The 18,646-nt window shown below is 37.9% G+C and overlaps 1 protein-coding gene and 1 pseudogene across 2 annotated transcripts; one reads left to right on the top strand and one right to left on the bottom strand.

Moving 5' to 3' along the window:
• LOC121781133 overlaps positions 1–1,740 on the top strand; it is a 2,244-nt pseudogene extending 504 nt beyond the window's left edge.
• Positions 1,741–15,468: 13,728 nt separating this feature from the next.
• LOC121781148 (probable magnesium transporter NIPA9) lies at positions 15,469–18,580 on the bottom strand. Of its 2 annotated transcripts, none has more exons than XM_042178847.1 (9): positions 18,010–18,580; positions 17,259–17,357; positions 17,040–17,169; positions 16,874–16,962; positions 16,513–16,569; positions 16,363–16,421; positions 16,146–16,266; positions 15,878–16,026; positions 15,469–15,789 (listed from the first exon to the last, which is right to left on the bottom strand). In XM_042178847.1, exons 1-9 carry the CDS (start codon positions 18,118–18,120, stop codon positions 15,630–15,632), a joined length of 975 nt encoding a protein of 324 aa, XP_042034781.1. In that variant the 5' UTR covers positions 18,121–18,580; the 3' UTR covers positions 15,469–15,629. The 2 variants fall into 2 exon arrangements, with proteins under 2 accessions (XP_042034781.1, XP_042034782.1); XM_042178848.1 differs by lacking the exon at positions 18,010–18,580 and adding an exon at positions 17,548–17,982.
• Positions 18,581–18,646: the final 66 nt, after the last annotated feature.

Here is an 18,646-nt window from a genome sequence, read left to right as displayed (position 1 = left end):
GAAAAGTCATCTCTCAACGCCAACAGAGTTTATGAGAAGCTTGAGTTTCAACATGTTAATCTCTCTTTGTGTATGTGTATATTGCAGCATTGTCGCGACGTGTGTGGCAATTACAGGTGCCTCTTAATTTATAAGTATGATACCAAAACAAAATAGGACAATTATGATGCTTAATTTTATCTCCAGTTTGTTTAACCGACAGCAAAAACACTCTTCTCTCTTCCCACTATAATAACCATCGGAGCTGGAGTTGGATTAGCACTCTACTTTATTATTACCTTCAACTGTAAGAATCAATAAATTCATTTCTCCTTCAACTGGTATGACTATATCTATTATAGCTCCTTACAAACTTTGATTCATTTTTTCTTTTTTCATGTGTGTGGTGTAATTCTAGGGGGGCGTGTATAATGTCCATCACTTCTTTTTTTTTTTTGTTGCTTTTTTCTAATTGTTTGTGTTCATTTTTCAGCCATTATCACTGGAATGATCATCTGGGCACCAAAGATAATAATTTGTCCTTTGGTAGTATGCTTTTTGATCGACAAGTTCCAGAGAAGGCGCTTGTCCTCTTTTGAGGAAATAGAGTCATTCCTACAAAGTGAAAATAAGCTCGCTCCGATCAGGTATACGTACTTGGATTTAAAGAAGATGACTAAGAATTTTAAAGATAAACTAGGCCAAGGAGGCTACGGTTCTGTTTACAAGGGAAAGCTCCGAAGTGGGCCATCTTGTAGCAATCAAGTTGCTCGAAAAATCTAGAGAAAACGGGCAAGACTTCATGAATGAAATAGCAACTATTGGAAGGATCCATCATGTGAACATTGTCCAGCTTGTTGGCTATTGTGCTGAAAGATCCAAGCGTGCCCTCATTTTTGATTTCATGCCAAATGGGTCGCTTGACAAGTACATCTTCAACCAAGAAAGAGCCTCTTCATTAGATTGGGATATGAAATTTAAGATTGCAGTTCAAGTGGCCCAGGGGATTGAGTATTTGCACCATGGTTGTGATATCCAGATCTTGCATTTTGACATTAAACCTCACAACATACTTCTTGATGATAAGTTTATCCCAAAAATATCAGATTTTGGGTTGGCGAAATTATGCTGCACAAACAAGGAGGCAGTGACATTAACAAGGGCCAGAGGAACCATAGGGTATGTTGCTCCTGAACTTATCAATAGAAGTTTTGGCGCAGTGTCTTACAAGGCTGATGTGTATAGTTTCGGGATGCTGTTGATGGAAATGTTAAACTTAAACAAAGACCCGACTAGAAACAATGATGAATCTAGTAAGTATTTTCCAAATTGGATATACGACCACTTGAACCAAGGTAGGGAAATTCACCTTGGAAATGTTGATGAAAATGATGATGGAAAAACTTGTTTGAAGATGACCATTGTTGCGTTATGGTGCATACAAATGTGTCCAAACAATCGTCCATCAATGAATAAAGTGTTGGAAATGTTAGAAGGCGATGTCAAGCATCTGCAGATTCCGGATTATCCAGCATATATGGTAGGAAATGAGGAAGGAAACTGGGCAACAGATTCAAATGATGTTTCCATGTCATTGTTGCATGCTAATAATGATAGCACCATTATTGAGATTATTAGTAGTTCTTGAATTTGTGATGTCAACTACTTTTCCTTCAAATAAGTTCTCGTGGTTGTGTATTTGTAATTTGTTCATAATCAGATGTATCCCGGACCGAATTACCATATTACTATTAATTAGTTAGTAAGTTTATTTCATGAATTACCAATATTATTACCATATATGTCTCTTTGTAAATGTTATCTCAGTTGTCATCACTGGAATAGTCATATGTGCACCAAAGATAATCATTTGTCCTTCGGTATTCTGGTTTTTGATCAAAATATTGCGGAGAAGGCGCTTGTCTTCTTTCCAGGTAGTAGAGTCATTCTTACAAAGTGACATTAAGCTCGCTCAAGGTATTCCTACTCAGATATAAAGAAAATGACTAAGAATTTTGAAGATAAACTAGGCTAAGAGAGCTTTGGTTCTGTTTACAAGGAAAAGCTTCGAAGTGGCCCTCTTGTAGCAGTCAAATTGCTTCCGAAGCAAATGGGCAAGACTTCATCAATGAAATACTCCCTCCGTCCCACTCAAGATGTCCACATTCTTGAGTGGCATGAGATTTTAGGAAGTATTATTAGGTGGAATAAAGTAGAGAGTAAAAATGTAGTTGAATATTTTAATGAGGAGAGAGAAGGTTATTTCCAAAATTGGAAAATGGTCTGATGCACTATTTATTAGCACTAAAAATACCTGCAAGTTTACAGGGTAGAACTAGTATAGCTAAAGGTCAGTACCGGGATATCGAACACAGGGAATAAGATTGCAACTGGCTATCATATACTAAGCGTCATATACTATCTAGAGACACGGAGTTTAGGTTTTGGTTTTATAAACTAGACAAAATATAAACAAATATAAAACAAAATAATACAAAGCAGGCTAAAGAAAGTAGAGTTTTAGGATCCAACTACTACGACCTAGTGATGATTAATCTCACAGAACCCTTACCTTTATGTGTCTCCAGGATTATTAGGAAAGTCGCGATTTTCAGATAAGCCATCTCTCGAGTGCACTTATCCAGTAGATTAGAGTCTAACTATCAAAGTCTCCTTCCATAGATTAGATTCTAACTCCTTAAGTTCCTAAGACTCAAGCCCTCACAAAGGGTCCCCTCTCTCGAATGCAGATAAACCTATGTGTTGTACTCGTTCCTTTTACCACGTAAAACTAGTTATCTCTCGATTAATCTAGTTAAACGGACATAGTTCTAAAGTTGGTCAGACAAAAGAACAATGAAAGCACAAGAACAAGCAAAACAATCACAAGAGCTAGAAAAAGGTTCAATTCAATAAATCAAAACATATTCATAATAGTTTTCACCAAAAAATCTACAAATGATGTTTAACTACTCATAGACAAGTAGTAAAAACAAAAATAAAAGTATAAGACATGAAAGAAATTGATAAAACCCAAGGTTGAATCTTCAATCTTCAGTCTTTTCTTGCCTGGATCTGCAGAGCTCCGCTCCAATAGAAGATGGATGAATTATGTGTGGAAGATGGAATGGAAGAAGTGTAGAGAGGGAGAAGGTTTGGAGGCTCTGAGATGAAGATTATGAATTAGGTTCAGAGGTATTTATAGGCTGGAAAAGGTTTATTTTTGATAATTTTCGTGCCCTACAAGAAATAGGAGAGATTTGGCTTCATAATATAATAATTTCTTTCTTCCGTAAATTTCCGCCTAATTTCCGCCAGCTTTGACTGCAATGCGCAATGTTCGTAGAATTGTCATAACTTTCTCCACAGAACTCCGATTGAGACATGCAAGATATTCACGCGAAGTTCTTTCGAAGACGAAGAGAATGACATGTAGTAAGCACTGATTGGACTTCAAAATCGTTGGCAGAATGGGCTCGAACAGAGGCTGCTGCACTTTGGCATTTTTTCACCTTTTTCTATCTTTTTCTATCATTTATCAACAAACACGTCAAAAATACCAAATGTATAACATATGCAATTTAAGAACATAATTTGCATGATTGACATTTAAAACAAGTCAAATCTAGTCCTTAAAAACATGCAAAATCCGTGTTTGTCAACTCCCCCAAACTTAATTATTTGTTTGTCCTCAAACAAAACAAGAGAAAAAACTACTAAAGAAACACGGATGCTAAGAACTAGACTTCATAGTTGCCTCAAAAATTGTAACAAGAAATGAAGAGTTTGACAAGAATACAAATCAAATCAAGCAAGCTTATTAGTGCATTTTCATTACTAGCTCGTTGATCACCTTGAAGTACATGCGCTCACAAGTGTTTAGAATGTGTTTATCACTCACTCTCAAAGTGTATATTGGGAAAAGTGTATGCTCTCAGATCATGCAACATGCAAAGTTTACCATAGGCTTGCTCGATGTCTAATCCCTCCTCTACTTTTATGTGATTAAAATCAAAAATCCGAAAGGTCTTTATTTTCGGTTATAATGTAGGCTCTTTGGTAAGGTGAGGAAATATGGCTAAAAAGTGGACTAATCCCAACATAGCAAAAGTGATCAATTTCTACTACATCAAACTTAGCACCCCACCAACAATTCAAATCTCAGTAAATTCTAGACTTTGTCTAAATTTCTTCTCACTTCCCAAATTCCTTTGATTTTTTTCTTTTCATTTCTTTCTTTGGTACATCCTTTCCTTTTTTTTTCTTTCATGCACAACCAAATATCTCATTCAAACCGCAAATGTCTATGCACTTTTCACAAGTAAGCACACTAATTTTCTTTCTATCTTATCTCTCCAACTCTTTTCATAAGATATGAACTAACTTTCTCCAAGAGTGTATGAATATTCCCCCTTTATTTAGCTTCCAAAGAAAAATGCTTTAAAGGCTCAAAATGGCTAGCTAGGGAAAAATATTTTGAGTAAGGTCAATAATTTGGATATATAAAGTAGCTAAGAAAGATGGCCTAACGTCCTCTTTTATCATTTAAACACTATATAGACTTAGGCAGACTAGGAGCAAGTTCTAGAAACAAATACATGAATGCAGATAAATCACACAAGAAAGAACATATAGCTCAAGTCTCACAAGGTATAAGCATGATTCAAGGTAAACAAGCAATTCATTAATTATACACTTTTTTACAAAACTCTCAAATCAATGTATCAAGTTAACTCAACCAACACAAACAAATTTTTATCATAGGCAACTCGGAAAGAGATCAAATTACATGGAAAGAGATCAAATTACAAGGGAACAAATCAAGAAGATATATGATTGATATTGTGATTAATACTTTCCGTGTAATAGGCAATTAGCAATTAGGGTAAATCTTTACCTTAATCATGTATGATCTATCTCCTATATTAAGGAGTGTAAATCCTAGAACTATACAATCAGAATGAATTACAAAAGCCTTTCAATATGGTATCAGAGCAAAGGCTCAGAAATAAATTCATCATAGCCTAGAATATACCTTCCTCGACCAAGGGCAGATCGAGCCATGGCCAACGACGAAACCCCCAAACCCAATCTCTCAGATGATACCAAACTTAGAGTTAGCAAGAACGTCACCGTTGCTGTCAAGCTGAACGGAACCAACTATTCGATATGGGCGCGACTAATGAAGACCCAAATTGGGAGTAGGAGAGTACTCCGACACATCAACGGCAATCCGCCACCGCCTAAGCCAGGGGCGGCGGACTACACGGAGTGGGAGGAGACGGACCTAATCGTCTTCTCATGGATTCTAGACAACATCGAAACTGATATTGTCATTGACTTCGCACATCATCAAACGGCAGAGGCTTTGTGGAAAAGCCTAGCCACAACATTCGAGAGTACATCCGATCCCTTTCTACTCTTCGACCTGGAGGAAAGGCAGAAAATGTCAAGCAAGGAGAACAAGCTTGGAGACGTATTGGCGACACTTACACGGGACATGGATAGATGTAGATCGATGCCAAGACCAGCCCGTCACATGTTGCGACAAGGGGGTCAGCCAGTTCCGGAAATACATCGAAACCCGACGCCTTTTCAAGTTTTTAACCGGACTCAATCCAAGATACGATCAGATGAAGCGGGAAGTGCTCAAGGAGCGACCGTGGCCCTCAGCCGAGGTCGCGTACGGCTGGATAAAGAGAGAGACCGCGGGCTCGGGCGGGCGGGCGGCGGAGGCGCGCGCGTGTGCGCGCGTGTGGGCTCTTTCACCCATCTTGGTCCACTATAATTATTAAGTAGCATAAAGTCACTTAATTTAAACACATTAAAAGATGTGTTACTTCTCCAATGTGGGATAATTAACACTAGTTAATTATTCCCTAAGCTCAAACTCCAAGCTTTAATTAAAAGCTAATTATGCTCAGCTTTAATCCACTATTTCTCACTCACCGAAAATCGGATTTGAGAAAGTGAATATACTACATTTATCTACGTAAAATGTAGATCGACGCTATATCATTTAATTTCACAAAATTAAATGTCTCGTCACATTTATTATTTGGTCAAAATCCATTGACCGGCCATATTAATCCATGATTTTTACAATCCCCACATGAGTGGAAATAGCCGAATGCATATGCATGCAACACAAGCTCAACCCTCGAGAGGTATATAAGCATAAGGATAGGTAGTTGTTGGCTTTGAACCCTCCATAGTCGATATCATCGGATACACATGCGGCTATGTAGCGCGATGCTTTGAACTAATCCCCCACAACGTGCACCGAGACAATGGTGTTAACTCTTAAACATCTCAACCTCATCCGTTCTCACGTTTTGTGTCCATTGCGGTCTTGGACATCACTTTGGATTCATAAGTGCGTTTTATGAAGCGACCACACTTCGCACTTACATAGGTGATTCTTAGTCAAGTACCTTGTCATACTTGGTCTCTTTGAGAACTCCATCACTTTGAGATCCTTAAGAACCATTAAAAGTCATAGACTTAGCCTTTACCACTAGGCAAGTTCTCCAACACTCTATTGCTCTCTAGGGAATAGATATAGTTGAGTGTTTCTCATGAGCTCTCATAGCTTAGTTGTCCCTTTGAACCAAGTTCTTGGGATCTCCAGTCATCATGGTTGGGTTACCACTATGATAATTCTTTAGTTTGTGGATTTCAAACCCATTCCCTCTAGCAACTTATTCATTTGATCACGGTTTAACCCTTTGGTCAGCGGATCCGCTAGATTATCTATTGACTTCACGTAGTCAATTGTAATCACCCCTGTTGTGATCAAATGTCTCACGGTGTTATGTCGTCGACGTATATGTCGAGACTTACCATTATAGAAGCCATTGTTTGCCCTTCCAATAGCTGCTTGGCTATCGCAGTGGATCAGCACTGGTGGCACTGGCTTAGACCAACATGGAATGTCTTCAAGGAAGTTCTTAAGCCACTCGGCTTCCTCACCCGCCTTGTCTAAGGCGATGAACTCCGATTCCATGGTTGATCGGGCTATACATGTCTGTTTTGTGGATTTCCACGATACAGCACTACCCCCAATAGTAAAGACGTATCCACTTGTTGAAAGTGAGTCTCTATTGTCGGATATCCAATTTGCATCACATTACCCTTCAAGTACCGGGGGGTATCTCGAGAAGTGTAGCCCAAGATTTTGAGTATGTTTTAAATATCTCAAAACCCTCACAAGAGCTCTCCAATGCTCTTTGCTTGGATTGCTCGTGTAACGACTCAACTTGTTCACGGCACAAGCAATGTCAGGTCGAGTGCAATTAGTTAAGTACATAATGCATCCGATGACCCGTGCATACTCTTCTTGTGCAACGGGCTCGCCTTTGTTCTTGCTCAAGTGAACGTCGAGTTCAATTGGAGTCTTAACCGGCGCGCCATCATAGGCTTTGAATTTATTCAATATCTTCTCAACATAATGCGATTGTGTTAAGATGATTCTATCATACGTTCTTAGAATCTTCATTCCAAGAATTACATCGGCTAGACCCATGTCTTTCATGTCAAAGTTTCTCTTTAACATGGCCTTTGTATCGTTAATTACTTGAGTGTTGCTACCCAAGATTAACATATCATCAACGTATAGACACACTATAACATGACCGTTATTAGTGCTCTTGATGTAGACACATTTGTCGCACTTGTTGATCTTGAACTCATTTGATAACATCACATTATCAAATTTAAAGTGCCATTGCAATGGCGCTTGTTTCAATCCATATAGAGACTTTATGAGCTTGCATACCTTTTTCTCTTGTCCAGGTACTACAAACTCTTCGGGTTGTTCCATATAGATTTCATCTTCTAGTTCACCATTTAGAAACGCGGTCTTTACATCCATTTGATGAATCTCAAGATTGTGCAATGCAGCAATAGCGAGAAACACTCGGATAGATGTAATCCTTGTTACAGGTGAGTAGGTATCGAAGAAGTCATATCCTTCCTTTTGTTTAAAACCCTTTACTACTAATCGGGCTTTATACTTATCCACTGATCCATCGGCCTTAAATTTCCTTTTAAGTACCCATTTGCAACTTAGAGGTTTCGCACCTTCAGGTAGATCTACCAACACCCAAGTGTGGTTTAGCAAAATTGAATCAATTTCGCTTTGAACAGCTTCTCTCCAATGCAACCAGTATGGGCCATCGAAGGCTACTTTTATAGATGTCGGTACTTCATCTAACATAAAAGTAATGTAGTCAGGACCAAATGTTTTTGGTGTTCTGACCCTACTACCACGTCTTAGTACTGTATCATTTGGATCGGGCCTTGCACGCTTGCGTGATTTAGGTTCCTCATCCACTGATTTAGAACTAGTGGCTTCAATCTCCACTGGTTTAGAACTAGTGGCTGCTTCTTCAATTCTTGTCTCAGAATTGGTTAAGACTTTTTCCTTGTCTTTGCAAGGAAATGTATTTTCGAGAAATACAGCATTCCTTAACTCAATTGTTGTTCCTACAGTAATATTCGATATTTCAGACTTGTGAACAACAAATCGATATGCACTACTATTAAGTGCATATCCAATGAAGATGCAATCAACCGTTTTAGGTCCGATTGTAACTTCTTTGGGCGGAGGAACCATCACCTTTGCCAAACACCCCCACACTTTGAGGTATTTGTAGGATGGCTTCCTTCCCTTCCACAACTCATAAGGAGTAACATCTTTTCCTTTGAGAGGGATCTTATTCAAGATATAGTTGGTTGTCAATACAGCTTCCCCCACATGTTATGTGGTAATCCTGAAGTCAGAAGCAGTACATTCATCTTCTCTTTTAGAGTTCGATTTTTACGTTCTGCAACACCATTAGATTGTGGTGAATATGGTGCAGTTGTTTGATGAATTATACCACTTGCGTTGCATAACTTCTCAAACGGGGCTACATATTCGCCTCCTCTATCACTTCGAATCGTTTTGATTTTACAACCAAGTTGATTCTCAACTTCGTTCTTATAATTTTTGAACGCTTCTATTGCTTCATCTTTACTTCTTAAAAGATAAATGTAGCAATACCTTGTGCAATCATCTATGAAAGTGATAAAGTACTTTTTACCACCTCTAGTTTGCACCATCTTTAAATCACATACGTCCGTATGAATTAATTCAAGGGGTTTTGTTCTTCGTTCCACCAAGTGAAACGGCAACTTAGTCATTTTAGCTTCAAGACAAATTTCACATTTATCTTGGATATCCAATTCATTAGCCTTTAGTAAATCTAACTTCACTAATCTTTTAATGGCTTTTGAATTCACATGTCCCAATCTACAATGCCACAAATTTGAACACTCAGTCAAGTAAGAGGAAGTAGATGCTTTATTATTAGCCAAAGGCTTCGCAACACTGCGAGTTGCCACACTAAGTTTGAAAAGTCCGTCGGTTACATAACCTTTCCCAATGGATTTTCCAAACTTATACAATACAAACCTATCAGACTCAAATACAAGTTTAAACCCCTTATTAACTAGTATTGATCCTGACACTAGGTTCTTGCGGATGTCCGGGACATGTAGCACATCCTTCAGCGTTATTGTGACGCCAGACGTCATCATGAGGATCACATTTCCGATGCCAAGGACTTCGGAGGATGCTTGATTCCCCATGTTGATCTTCCTCCCTTCAACAGCAGTGTATGAGGTAAACGTGCTCCTATCTGAGCAGACATGAGCAGTAGCGCCGGTGTCGATGTACCAACCACCCTTGTTATCAACAAGGTTAACCTCTTCAGTGACCACAGCAATGAGGTCGTTTTCATCTCAGTCCTTGAACTCCTTCTCAACGACGTGGGCAGTCGGCTTCTTCTTCTTGTTGCGGCAGTCCTTTGCAAAGTCGCCCGGTTTGCCACATTTGTAGCAATCGCCTTCAAACTTCTTCGTAGGCTGCTTTCCCTTCCCTTTGTCATTTGGACGATTTGGGCGAGGGCGTTTGTTGGAGGGACCGCCCCGCTCCAACAGATTGGCTTTGGCTTCAAGTGGGGTGAAGCCCTTAGCCTTTTGGTCGCTTTTGCGCACATCAGCCTCAATGCGCAATTTCACGATCAAGTCTTCAAGGGTTATCTGCTTTCGCTTGTGCTTGAGATAGCTCTTGAAGTCCTTCCAACTAGGAGGAAGCTTGTCAAAGATCGTGCACCTTAGGAATTTGTCGGGCAAGGTCATCCCTTCAGCCACTAATGCGTGGATGATCATTTGGAGCTCTTGAACTTGCTCCATGATGGGTCGAGAGTCGACCATCTTGTAGTCCATAAACTTGGATGCTACAACTTGGTCTAAAAAGATTAGTAATGGTCCAGACCCAAGCCCAAAGACCACCCAAAGACCAATTGCCAAGATCCAAGTCCAAGTCCGAGATCGGGCACGGGCACGGGCTCGCGGCGGCGGCGGTGCGCGCGCGTGTGGGCTCTTTCACCCATCTTGGTCCACTATAATTATTAAGTAGCATAAAGTCACTTAATTTAAACACATTAAAAGATGTGTTAACACTAGTTAATTATTCTCTAAGCTCAAACTCCAAGCTTTAATTAAAAGCTAATTATGCCTAACTTTAATCCACTATTTCTCACTCACCGGAAATCGGATTTGAGAAAGTGAATACACTACATTTATCTATGTAAAATGTAGATCGACGCTATATAATTTAATTTCACAAAATTAATTGTCTTGTCACATTTATTATTTGGTCAAAATCCATTGACCGGGTATATTTAATCCATGATTTTTACAAAAATTACAATCTATGAATCAACAACAATGAAGTATTCACCTCTCTTGATTGTTTTGTTGTATTTCCTTCCATCTTGATAGTGTATATACATCATTTTTAGTAAAAATGATATTTTTTACCCATAAAATGATAGGTTATTAGGTTATCACCATAAATATGGTTATCATTTTAACGCACCCCTATATATATATATATATATTATAAGGATGTGATCATATGATAACCCATATTTATGGTGATAACCTAATAACCTATCATTCTATGGACGAAATATATCATTTTATAAAATAGAATATCATTTTATGGATTAAAAGTATCATTCTATGCATGCTGAAAAAATATCATTTTATAGTGTATAAATATCATTTTTAGTAAAAATGATATTTTTGACCCATAAAATGATAGGTTATTAGGTTATCACCATAAATATGGTTATCATTTTAACGCACCCCTATATATATATATGTGTGTGTGTGTGTGTGTAGAAGACATGAATATGAATATTATAGTACCTGATTAAAAATCTCTACACGATAATGATGCAAATTCGTGATCAACTCTGCTCCACACTTCTTATAACCACGGCGTGGTATAATTTCATCCATATCAACTTGTGAAATATTATGCAATTCACAAAACTTTGTTTCTTGATCATGTATGTCTTCCCATCCATTCTCTCTAAAACTTTGCAACTGATGTTTCACACTTTGGATCAATGATATATGGCTTTAATAATATTTTGATCTTTTTTTTGCAAGGCAATGGATAATTCATTGGTTATTCCCAATAAATGTTTCATCAAATGCAAAGTGAAAACGAACTCATAGTTATCCATCCTTTCAATCAATTCTTCAGTGGTATTTCTGTTATCACGGAGAGTAGCATCGTCACGTACAAATTCCAACACTTTCTCAACTGAAGACTACATAGAGCATAGACGAAGCAATGTAAAGTAATGTGAGCCCCAACGAGTGTCTCCAGGCCTTACCAAACTAGTTTCTTGATTTTTACCTCTTCCACTAATCTCCAGTATCATTAACTATGGCAAGTGTGCTAATTCCTCTGAAGCACAAGCGTTTGCTAATTCCTTTTGAATTCATGGTGAATTCATTTGATTGTTAGCAGGAGCATTTGCAAACAAAGTTTTGGATACATCATCGTTAAGTTCACTAAACCATAGAAGCAACTCAATAAAATTACCTCAATTTGAAGAACTACTGGACTCATCATGTCCACGAAAAGATAACCCTTGCTTTAAGAGAAACTGAGTCACATTCAATGAGACTGTCAACTGAATGTGATATGCAACTTCCATCTCACGGGTATTTGACCGTAATATACTTGTCACACTGTTCCTTTGATCATGAAAAGCTTCGAACTGAATTCTAGTATTATTATGACAAATATTTACGCCTTCAACATGATAATTGAATCTTTCTAATGCATTTTTCCAGTTGCTACAACCTGACTTTGTAAAAGCATCAGATTGTCGACCTCCTTTATCTGATTTCTTGAAAAGGTAGCACCAAAAGCAAAAGGTTGCATCCTTTGATACACTATACTCTAACCATGTATACCTTTTAAACCAAATACCTTGAAAACTTCTTTCTTGATTACAATAATTCTTTTTTCATACTTATGTCCAATTGGTTGACAAGGTACCTCGCAAGTCCAACATTGTTCTTTTTGAGAATATCTCATATAGAGTGTGACATTGCAATTGCATGCAAAACACATCACTATGGTCCTTGCTTTCTTGGCTGTCCATAAATTTTTCGTGAAGCTATCCAAATGCACTTTTTGCAGCGGACACGATGGACTATCTAGGGCATGTGATTACTATGGCACAACTCAAGGCTAACTCAGCAGAAATAGAGGTCATCGGAGCTTGGCCTACGCCCAAGACGATGAAACAATTGAGGGGATTTCTCGGCCTTACAAGCTATTACCACCATTTTATAGCTCAGTATGCAATGATCACCACACCTCTTACGGAGCTGTTAAAAAAGGATTAATCAGTGAAGTCGTTGTTTTGCAGTGATTATACATAATCAACACTAAGTGTGATTAATTATAGGACAAATCTTTTTACCTAACCAAAATAAGCGTAAATTGCTTCAAAAGTCATGAACTTTGCCAAAATTTTGGTTTTTCCCATCAACTTTAAAAGTTGCATGAAAAGTCATGAATTTTACCGAGTGTTGCAAATTTCCCATCCGACCCAACCCGGTAAATTTCCGGCGCAAAGTAATCCTACATGGCTTGTCGGAGGTGTGACAGGACATATTTTTCCCGCGGGTACATAAAACAACATTGTTTTGAACTGTTAAAAACGACGTCGTTTTATGCAGATTGAATTAAATTAAACCAAATTTTGAGATTTAGGGCTCGATTGAATTAAACGACCACACGATTTAGGGCTCGCGATTCCCGTTCCTGTTTGCAATTCCCGATCTGCGACGCCGCCAACGGAAAATATGTCATGTCACGCCTCAGGCAAGCCATGTAGAATTAGTTTGCGCCGGAAATTTACTGGGTCGGGTCGGATGGGAAATATGCAACACCTGGTAAATATCATGACTTTTCATGCAACTTTTAAAGTTGATGGGAAAAACCAAACTTTGGACAAAGTTCATGACTTTTAAAGCAGTTTACCCTATAAAAAACCACAACATTTTTATGCTACTCAGATTTTGTCTAAAATGAAAATACTAGTAAAATAAATCAAAACTCAGATACTAACAAATGAAAATCGTTAGAAAAATCGCCTTTCCTTTTCTAATCTCAAATTCAACTAACAAAAATCAATATCCAAATGAAATCTAAATTATGATCCAAACCACCAACCAAAATTCCAAATACAAAAATTATGATGACATGAAAATGTATATACACAACACAACACAACACAATGCATCTACAACTTCAAGTTTGTCCTAAAATCATGGTCCGCATCTAAAGATGTATTCTGCCTAGAATATTGTAACAATCCGCTATGCGACTTGGGATGGTACGTAATAATCTTATTCCCCTTCTCATCAAATAATTTAACATCGTCTTCGTCGTCATCGTCGGGAACCCTACATTTCTCTCCTAATATTATAGTCTTCTTCCACACCGAATCCTCGTGTTTGAAAATCCGCGCCGTCTCCCTTACCCGGGGAGAAGGCTTCTCCGCGGCCCCACCACCGCCACCCCGGAGGCTCATGCTCGACACGAGCCTCGAGACGCCAGAGCTAACGCGGCGGTGGTGGAGGTTAAGGCTGCAGGAGGCCGTCCGCATGTGGCGGTTTCCTGGCGGCATGGGCAGCGACATCGTCTGCTCGGGGCTGCATGGCTTCGCGGCCGCATCCTCCGGCATCATGGTGCCGTCGCCGCGGACGCCGTCGGAGCTTGCGGTCGAGGGATCGGGGTATTCCTCGCTGCCGCCGTCGTCATCCTCCACCGCGGGCGGTCTCTTGCGGAAAAGAACGCCGCAAAAGTATGAAACTGTTTGAAAAATATCGGTATAAGAAAATATCATATTTAATTATTTCTGTCATAATAAAGAAGTAAGATGAGAAAGAGTTTATATTTGAACAACCTACGGATTTTTTTCTTCTCCCCATTTGTTTAGAGGGGAAAAAGGGGGGAAAGTTTCATGAATTTGCAGCCGGTGACACTAGTGTTTTTTTAGCGTCGACAAAAGTTTGGATTGATTAATTGTGTGGGAGATATAGAAATGACTTCAATTATTTTTTAGAGTTATGGAAATTGTTGTTTTTGGTTTTTACTTCCTCGATGAGGATTGCTTGAATTCAGGTGAAAGCTAGGGCCTTTATTTCAGCTACAACATTCAATTTTGATGGCTAAAATTAGTCATTTTCGTTGAAAAAATATTTTCGTAATAAATAGTATCCCCTCCGTCCCATTACACGTGATGAATTTCTTTTGGGCATGGAATTTTAAAAAATAATATATATTGAGTTAAAGTGGAGAGAATAAAATATGAGAGAGGAAAAAGTAAGAGAGATAAAGAGAGAATAAGTAAGAAAAAGAGAATAAAGTAAGAGAGATGGAATAAAGTAATAGAGGTTTAAAGTTTTGTCTTTTGTTATAAAAAAAATTGATCACTTATGATAGGACAACCTAAAATGGAAAATTGATCACTTGTGATGGGACGGAGGGAATAATAGTTTATAAATTAACTAAGCATGCAAAATAAGTCATTAATACTCCCTATCTATGACAAATTCCGCTTAACTTAATAAGGGATTTGGATCCCTTGCTATGGCTGATAGCCCAGTAGTGGATGCTATTACACTAATTCAATTATTTTAATTTTAAATTAATTTATTAAAATATTATTTTATTTTATTACTATAAAATAATTTTAAATTATATTATTAAAATATTATTGTATTTATTTTGTAAAATAATTTATTGTATGTTCATGTTTTATCACAACCACTGCTAGGAAGTTAGGCATTGTAATTTTATATTAGAACTGATAAATAATGTAAAAATATTATAATGGTCGGATTTTTGCATAGCAATCTTGTAGTACTATAATTTGGCCCAATATTAAAGAATGTAACGTCAAAAAGGAAATCAGATTTTGTACTTAAAAAAAGAAAATCTATGATACTATTTAATTAAGCCTTTTTGTTATTTTGTGAGAAACCGACATATGTAGAGTACGTGACCTGATTTTGTTTTGTTTAGTCATTGTAAACATTTCAAATATTATATATATAATGGATTCAATAATCAATTGGATATTCAAGAAATGTTTGTATTTGTGGTACTCTATATCTGTTTTCCTTTTCCCTTTTCCTCGTTAATTAACAATAAGTAATATTTAATAATCATGGTCTGAAAAAATAAAATTGCATTCTCCATAATGATTTTTAGGCTGTAGCTATTTCAAAATTGTGTCCCTTGCACGGGCCGAGCTCCACTGCCTTTGGATGAAACTCCTCTCGATCCCGCCTCGTGCAAAGCGTTTCCACAGCCTCCGGAGGTGTTGCATCAACCTCGACGAAGATACCAGCAGGATCACTCCGAGGATGATGAAGAGCCTGCACGAGGCGGAGTTAACAATGTAAGGAGTCCGAACAAAAGAGAGAGAGAGAGAGACGAGAGATGAGAGAATGTGGATTTGGATACCATCCGAGGAGAAGCAATAGGCGAGATGTGGGGGCCGAAGGCAGCTGTTCGCCCAGTGCAAACATGCCGGCAAGCACACCAGTCACGATCGAGGCAACAGCTGCACATGTGGACACGACGATTGCCCTTCCGTGCTTCAAACCACGTGTCTGTTTACAATAGCAAAAACAAAGAATAAGTTATACTTATGAAACAACGAGGTAATCTAGAATTTCAAAGAGACTCTCATCGAATGTGCAAAATCAAAATCAGGTGGTGTTCGGTTTACCTGGTAAATAAATCCAGAGGCACTGCACGTTATGCTGATCGAGACACAAACGGGAAGCAATAACTTGGAAGATCCTAGCTCCAAGAACAAGAATCCCATTTTCGATATTACAGATGCAATCCTGCAATTGCATTTCGTGAGTTTTTTTTTTCTCGTAAGATGACAAGTATTAGAAGAATCCGAAGAAACATGTATTGGTTGAGTTCAAGAGACTTACCCAAATAGGATGCCGGACTCCAAGCCGTAAATGATTTCCTCAACCACTTCGTATTGCATCTGCAAGGTCGAAAAGCAGACGATTCAGACCCATGAGACTAATATAGCACTTCATTAAGACGATATCTTTAATCATAATGCTTAACTATACCAACTCATGTTCTCTTCTCTGCCTTCTATAAACACGAAGCCATCCATTAAGAAGAACCTAAAATGTACAAACAATTCAAGGTGTTAATGGTAAACCATCGAGTACTCACGTGGGATGGCTGTGTTACAAGGGAAGTCAAAAGAAGCAACTTTTGAGCATATCATTGGAACCAAACAAAAAAGGAACAACCATATAATGATAGTCGAACCAGAATCATAGTACGATAAAGGTGCCTATGAAAAATCAAGCAAATTCAGTAATATTCGACTTTTGAATACCGGATAGGCATGTTTATAATATTTTCAACATTACCCGACATCAACCAGCAATGCCAATTAGAAGAATAAGGTAAGATACCTACAAACACAAGCACAACGACAAATGCGAGCCATGGTAAATAGATAACTGAGATGGATGATGACTTTTGCTCTTCTCCTCCAGCACCAACACCTGGATGCAAAGAACGCAACAAATCAGAGACAGGGTCGTAAAAATAGAGATATGAATAATATATCGACTTACATTACCTATAGTGCCAATACCAGCGAAAGCAATTCCGATCCAGTCGACTGCATTCATGACCTCCTTCAGATAAAAATGAGAAAATACTGAGAGAATGGCAAGCCCGCAGCCAGAAACAGGTTGAATCACCGATACCTACATTCACAAAATTTCAATATACGAGCCACCATCATGATCTACAGTCTCTGTAAATGAATGAACATGTATAGGTTTGGAGATCTTACAGGAGCCTGAGATAGTGCGAGCAACATCAAGATGGCCCCAAAAATATCCATCAAGAAGCCGATTATCCAAGGACTGTTAGAAGCATATGCTCTTATCACCTGTAAATACAGATCCCCTTATCATAACTAATCTGCTTCAATTTGAATCAGATGCGTCGTGAATATATTCATCAACATACTTGTTGCCTATTTTCGCAGTTGGAACATACTTGGGAAGAATTTCATCAAAGACAGGCTAAAGCTAATAAATGTGACATTAATAAGTACTATAAACTTGGACATTTATTACAGTAGAGATCACCAATGGTCCCCGGTCATTCATCGAGAGTCTCCCTATAATCGATGGATCGATATAATCAGTTTGCATTCAGCTTAACACAACTGAAAGAGTTAGATTTCTACTGTAAGAATTCCATTCATTTTCTAAACAAGGGGTTTTGGCAATTACAAAAGTATACCAACAATGTACATACAAAGATGCAGAGCCAAATTATAAAGGAAAATATCCCAGAAAACGAGAATAAATTTAAAAATCAAAGTTTTCACACAAAATAAGTACATTTCAACATATGGAATTACGCACGCATCTAATTAATTAGCTCATTCAATACAATGCAAAGGCAATCGATAAAAAGATCACATTTTTTAGATACCCAAAAATCCAATTAACAGATAAACGACTCTGTTCACCCCAATTTATGCATCCAAAATCAATTACACGGAAAACCAGAAAACAGCAACAGTAGAATACCTTGAGCTTGAAGGAGAGAGGTGGGAGAATTAGGGTGCCCTTTTTCTGGAGCACTTTGCCAATGCTGATTCCGGCTGAAGCCGCAATCGTTAAGCAAATTGATTCCCACATGTCTCCCTGATTATTATTATTAACTATTTTGTTCTATATTTCTGCGTGCAGAGATCGATGCAATTGCACATAAATGGAGGGGAAGTATGCGTGGATTTCGATACGCAGCAAAGATCTCTGTCGATTATCAGACTCTCCGTTGTTTTATTCCAGCAATAAATACTCATAACTTCGCCTTTGACAATTTTGATATTCCATTGACATGCAATATTTCGCTTTTCTCTTGAAAATTCTTCTTTTTTTCTAATTTGTTCCCTAAAAATAAATATTTGTTGTATGGCGTATTAGAAAATTTATTTATCTGTACTGACGTAAACTCCATTTTTCAATATTTTACCAATATAACAATAAAATTTATGCCATTTTAAAAGTTGCTGTTTTTAAAGGACAGGAGTATAAACTTATTAATTTGATAAAAATGTTATAAAAGTTGTTTAGGTTTTAATAGAGCTCGGCTAGGCTTGATCTGATTACACATATGGAGTATATACTGGTTTTACTCAAAACTTTCAATTTATTTATCCAA

The sequence above is a fragment of the Salvia splendens genome, chromosome 20 (genome assembly GCF_004379255.2).
Source record: "Salvia splendens isolate huo1 chromosome 20, SspV2, whole genome shotgun sequence".
NCBI lineage: Eukaryota > Viridiplantae > Streptophyta > Magnoliopsida > Lamiales > Lamiaceae > Salvia > Salvia splendens.
This window is presented reverse-complemented; position numbering and strand designations above follow the sequence as displayed.

Bases quoted from the DNA above. Each gene is read 5' to 3' on its own strand.
- LOC121781148 (XM_042178847.1), bottom strand. From the start codon at position 18,120: ATGTGGGAATCAATTTGCTTAACGATTGCGGCTTCAGCCGGAATCAGC. The intron at 16,027-16,145 runs GTAAACCGAACA...TATTGTAAACAG, and splicing joins CCTCTGGATTTATTTACCAG to ACACGTGGTTTGAAGCACGG. The intron at 15,790-15,877 runs GTATCCAAATCC...CGCCTCGTGCAG, and splicing joins CTATTGCTTCTCCTCGGATG to GCTCTTCATCATCCTCGGAG.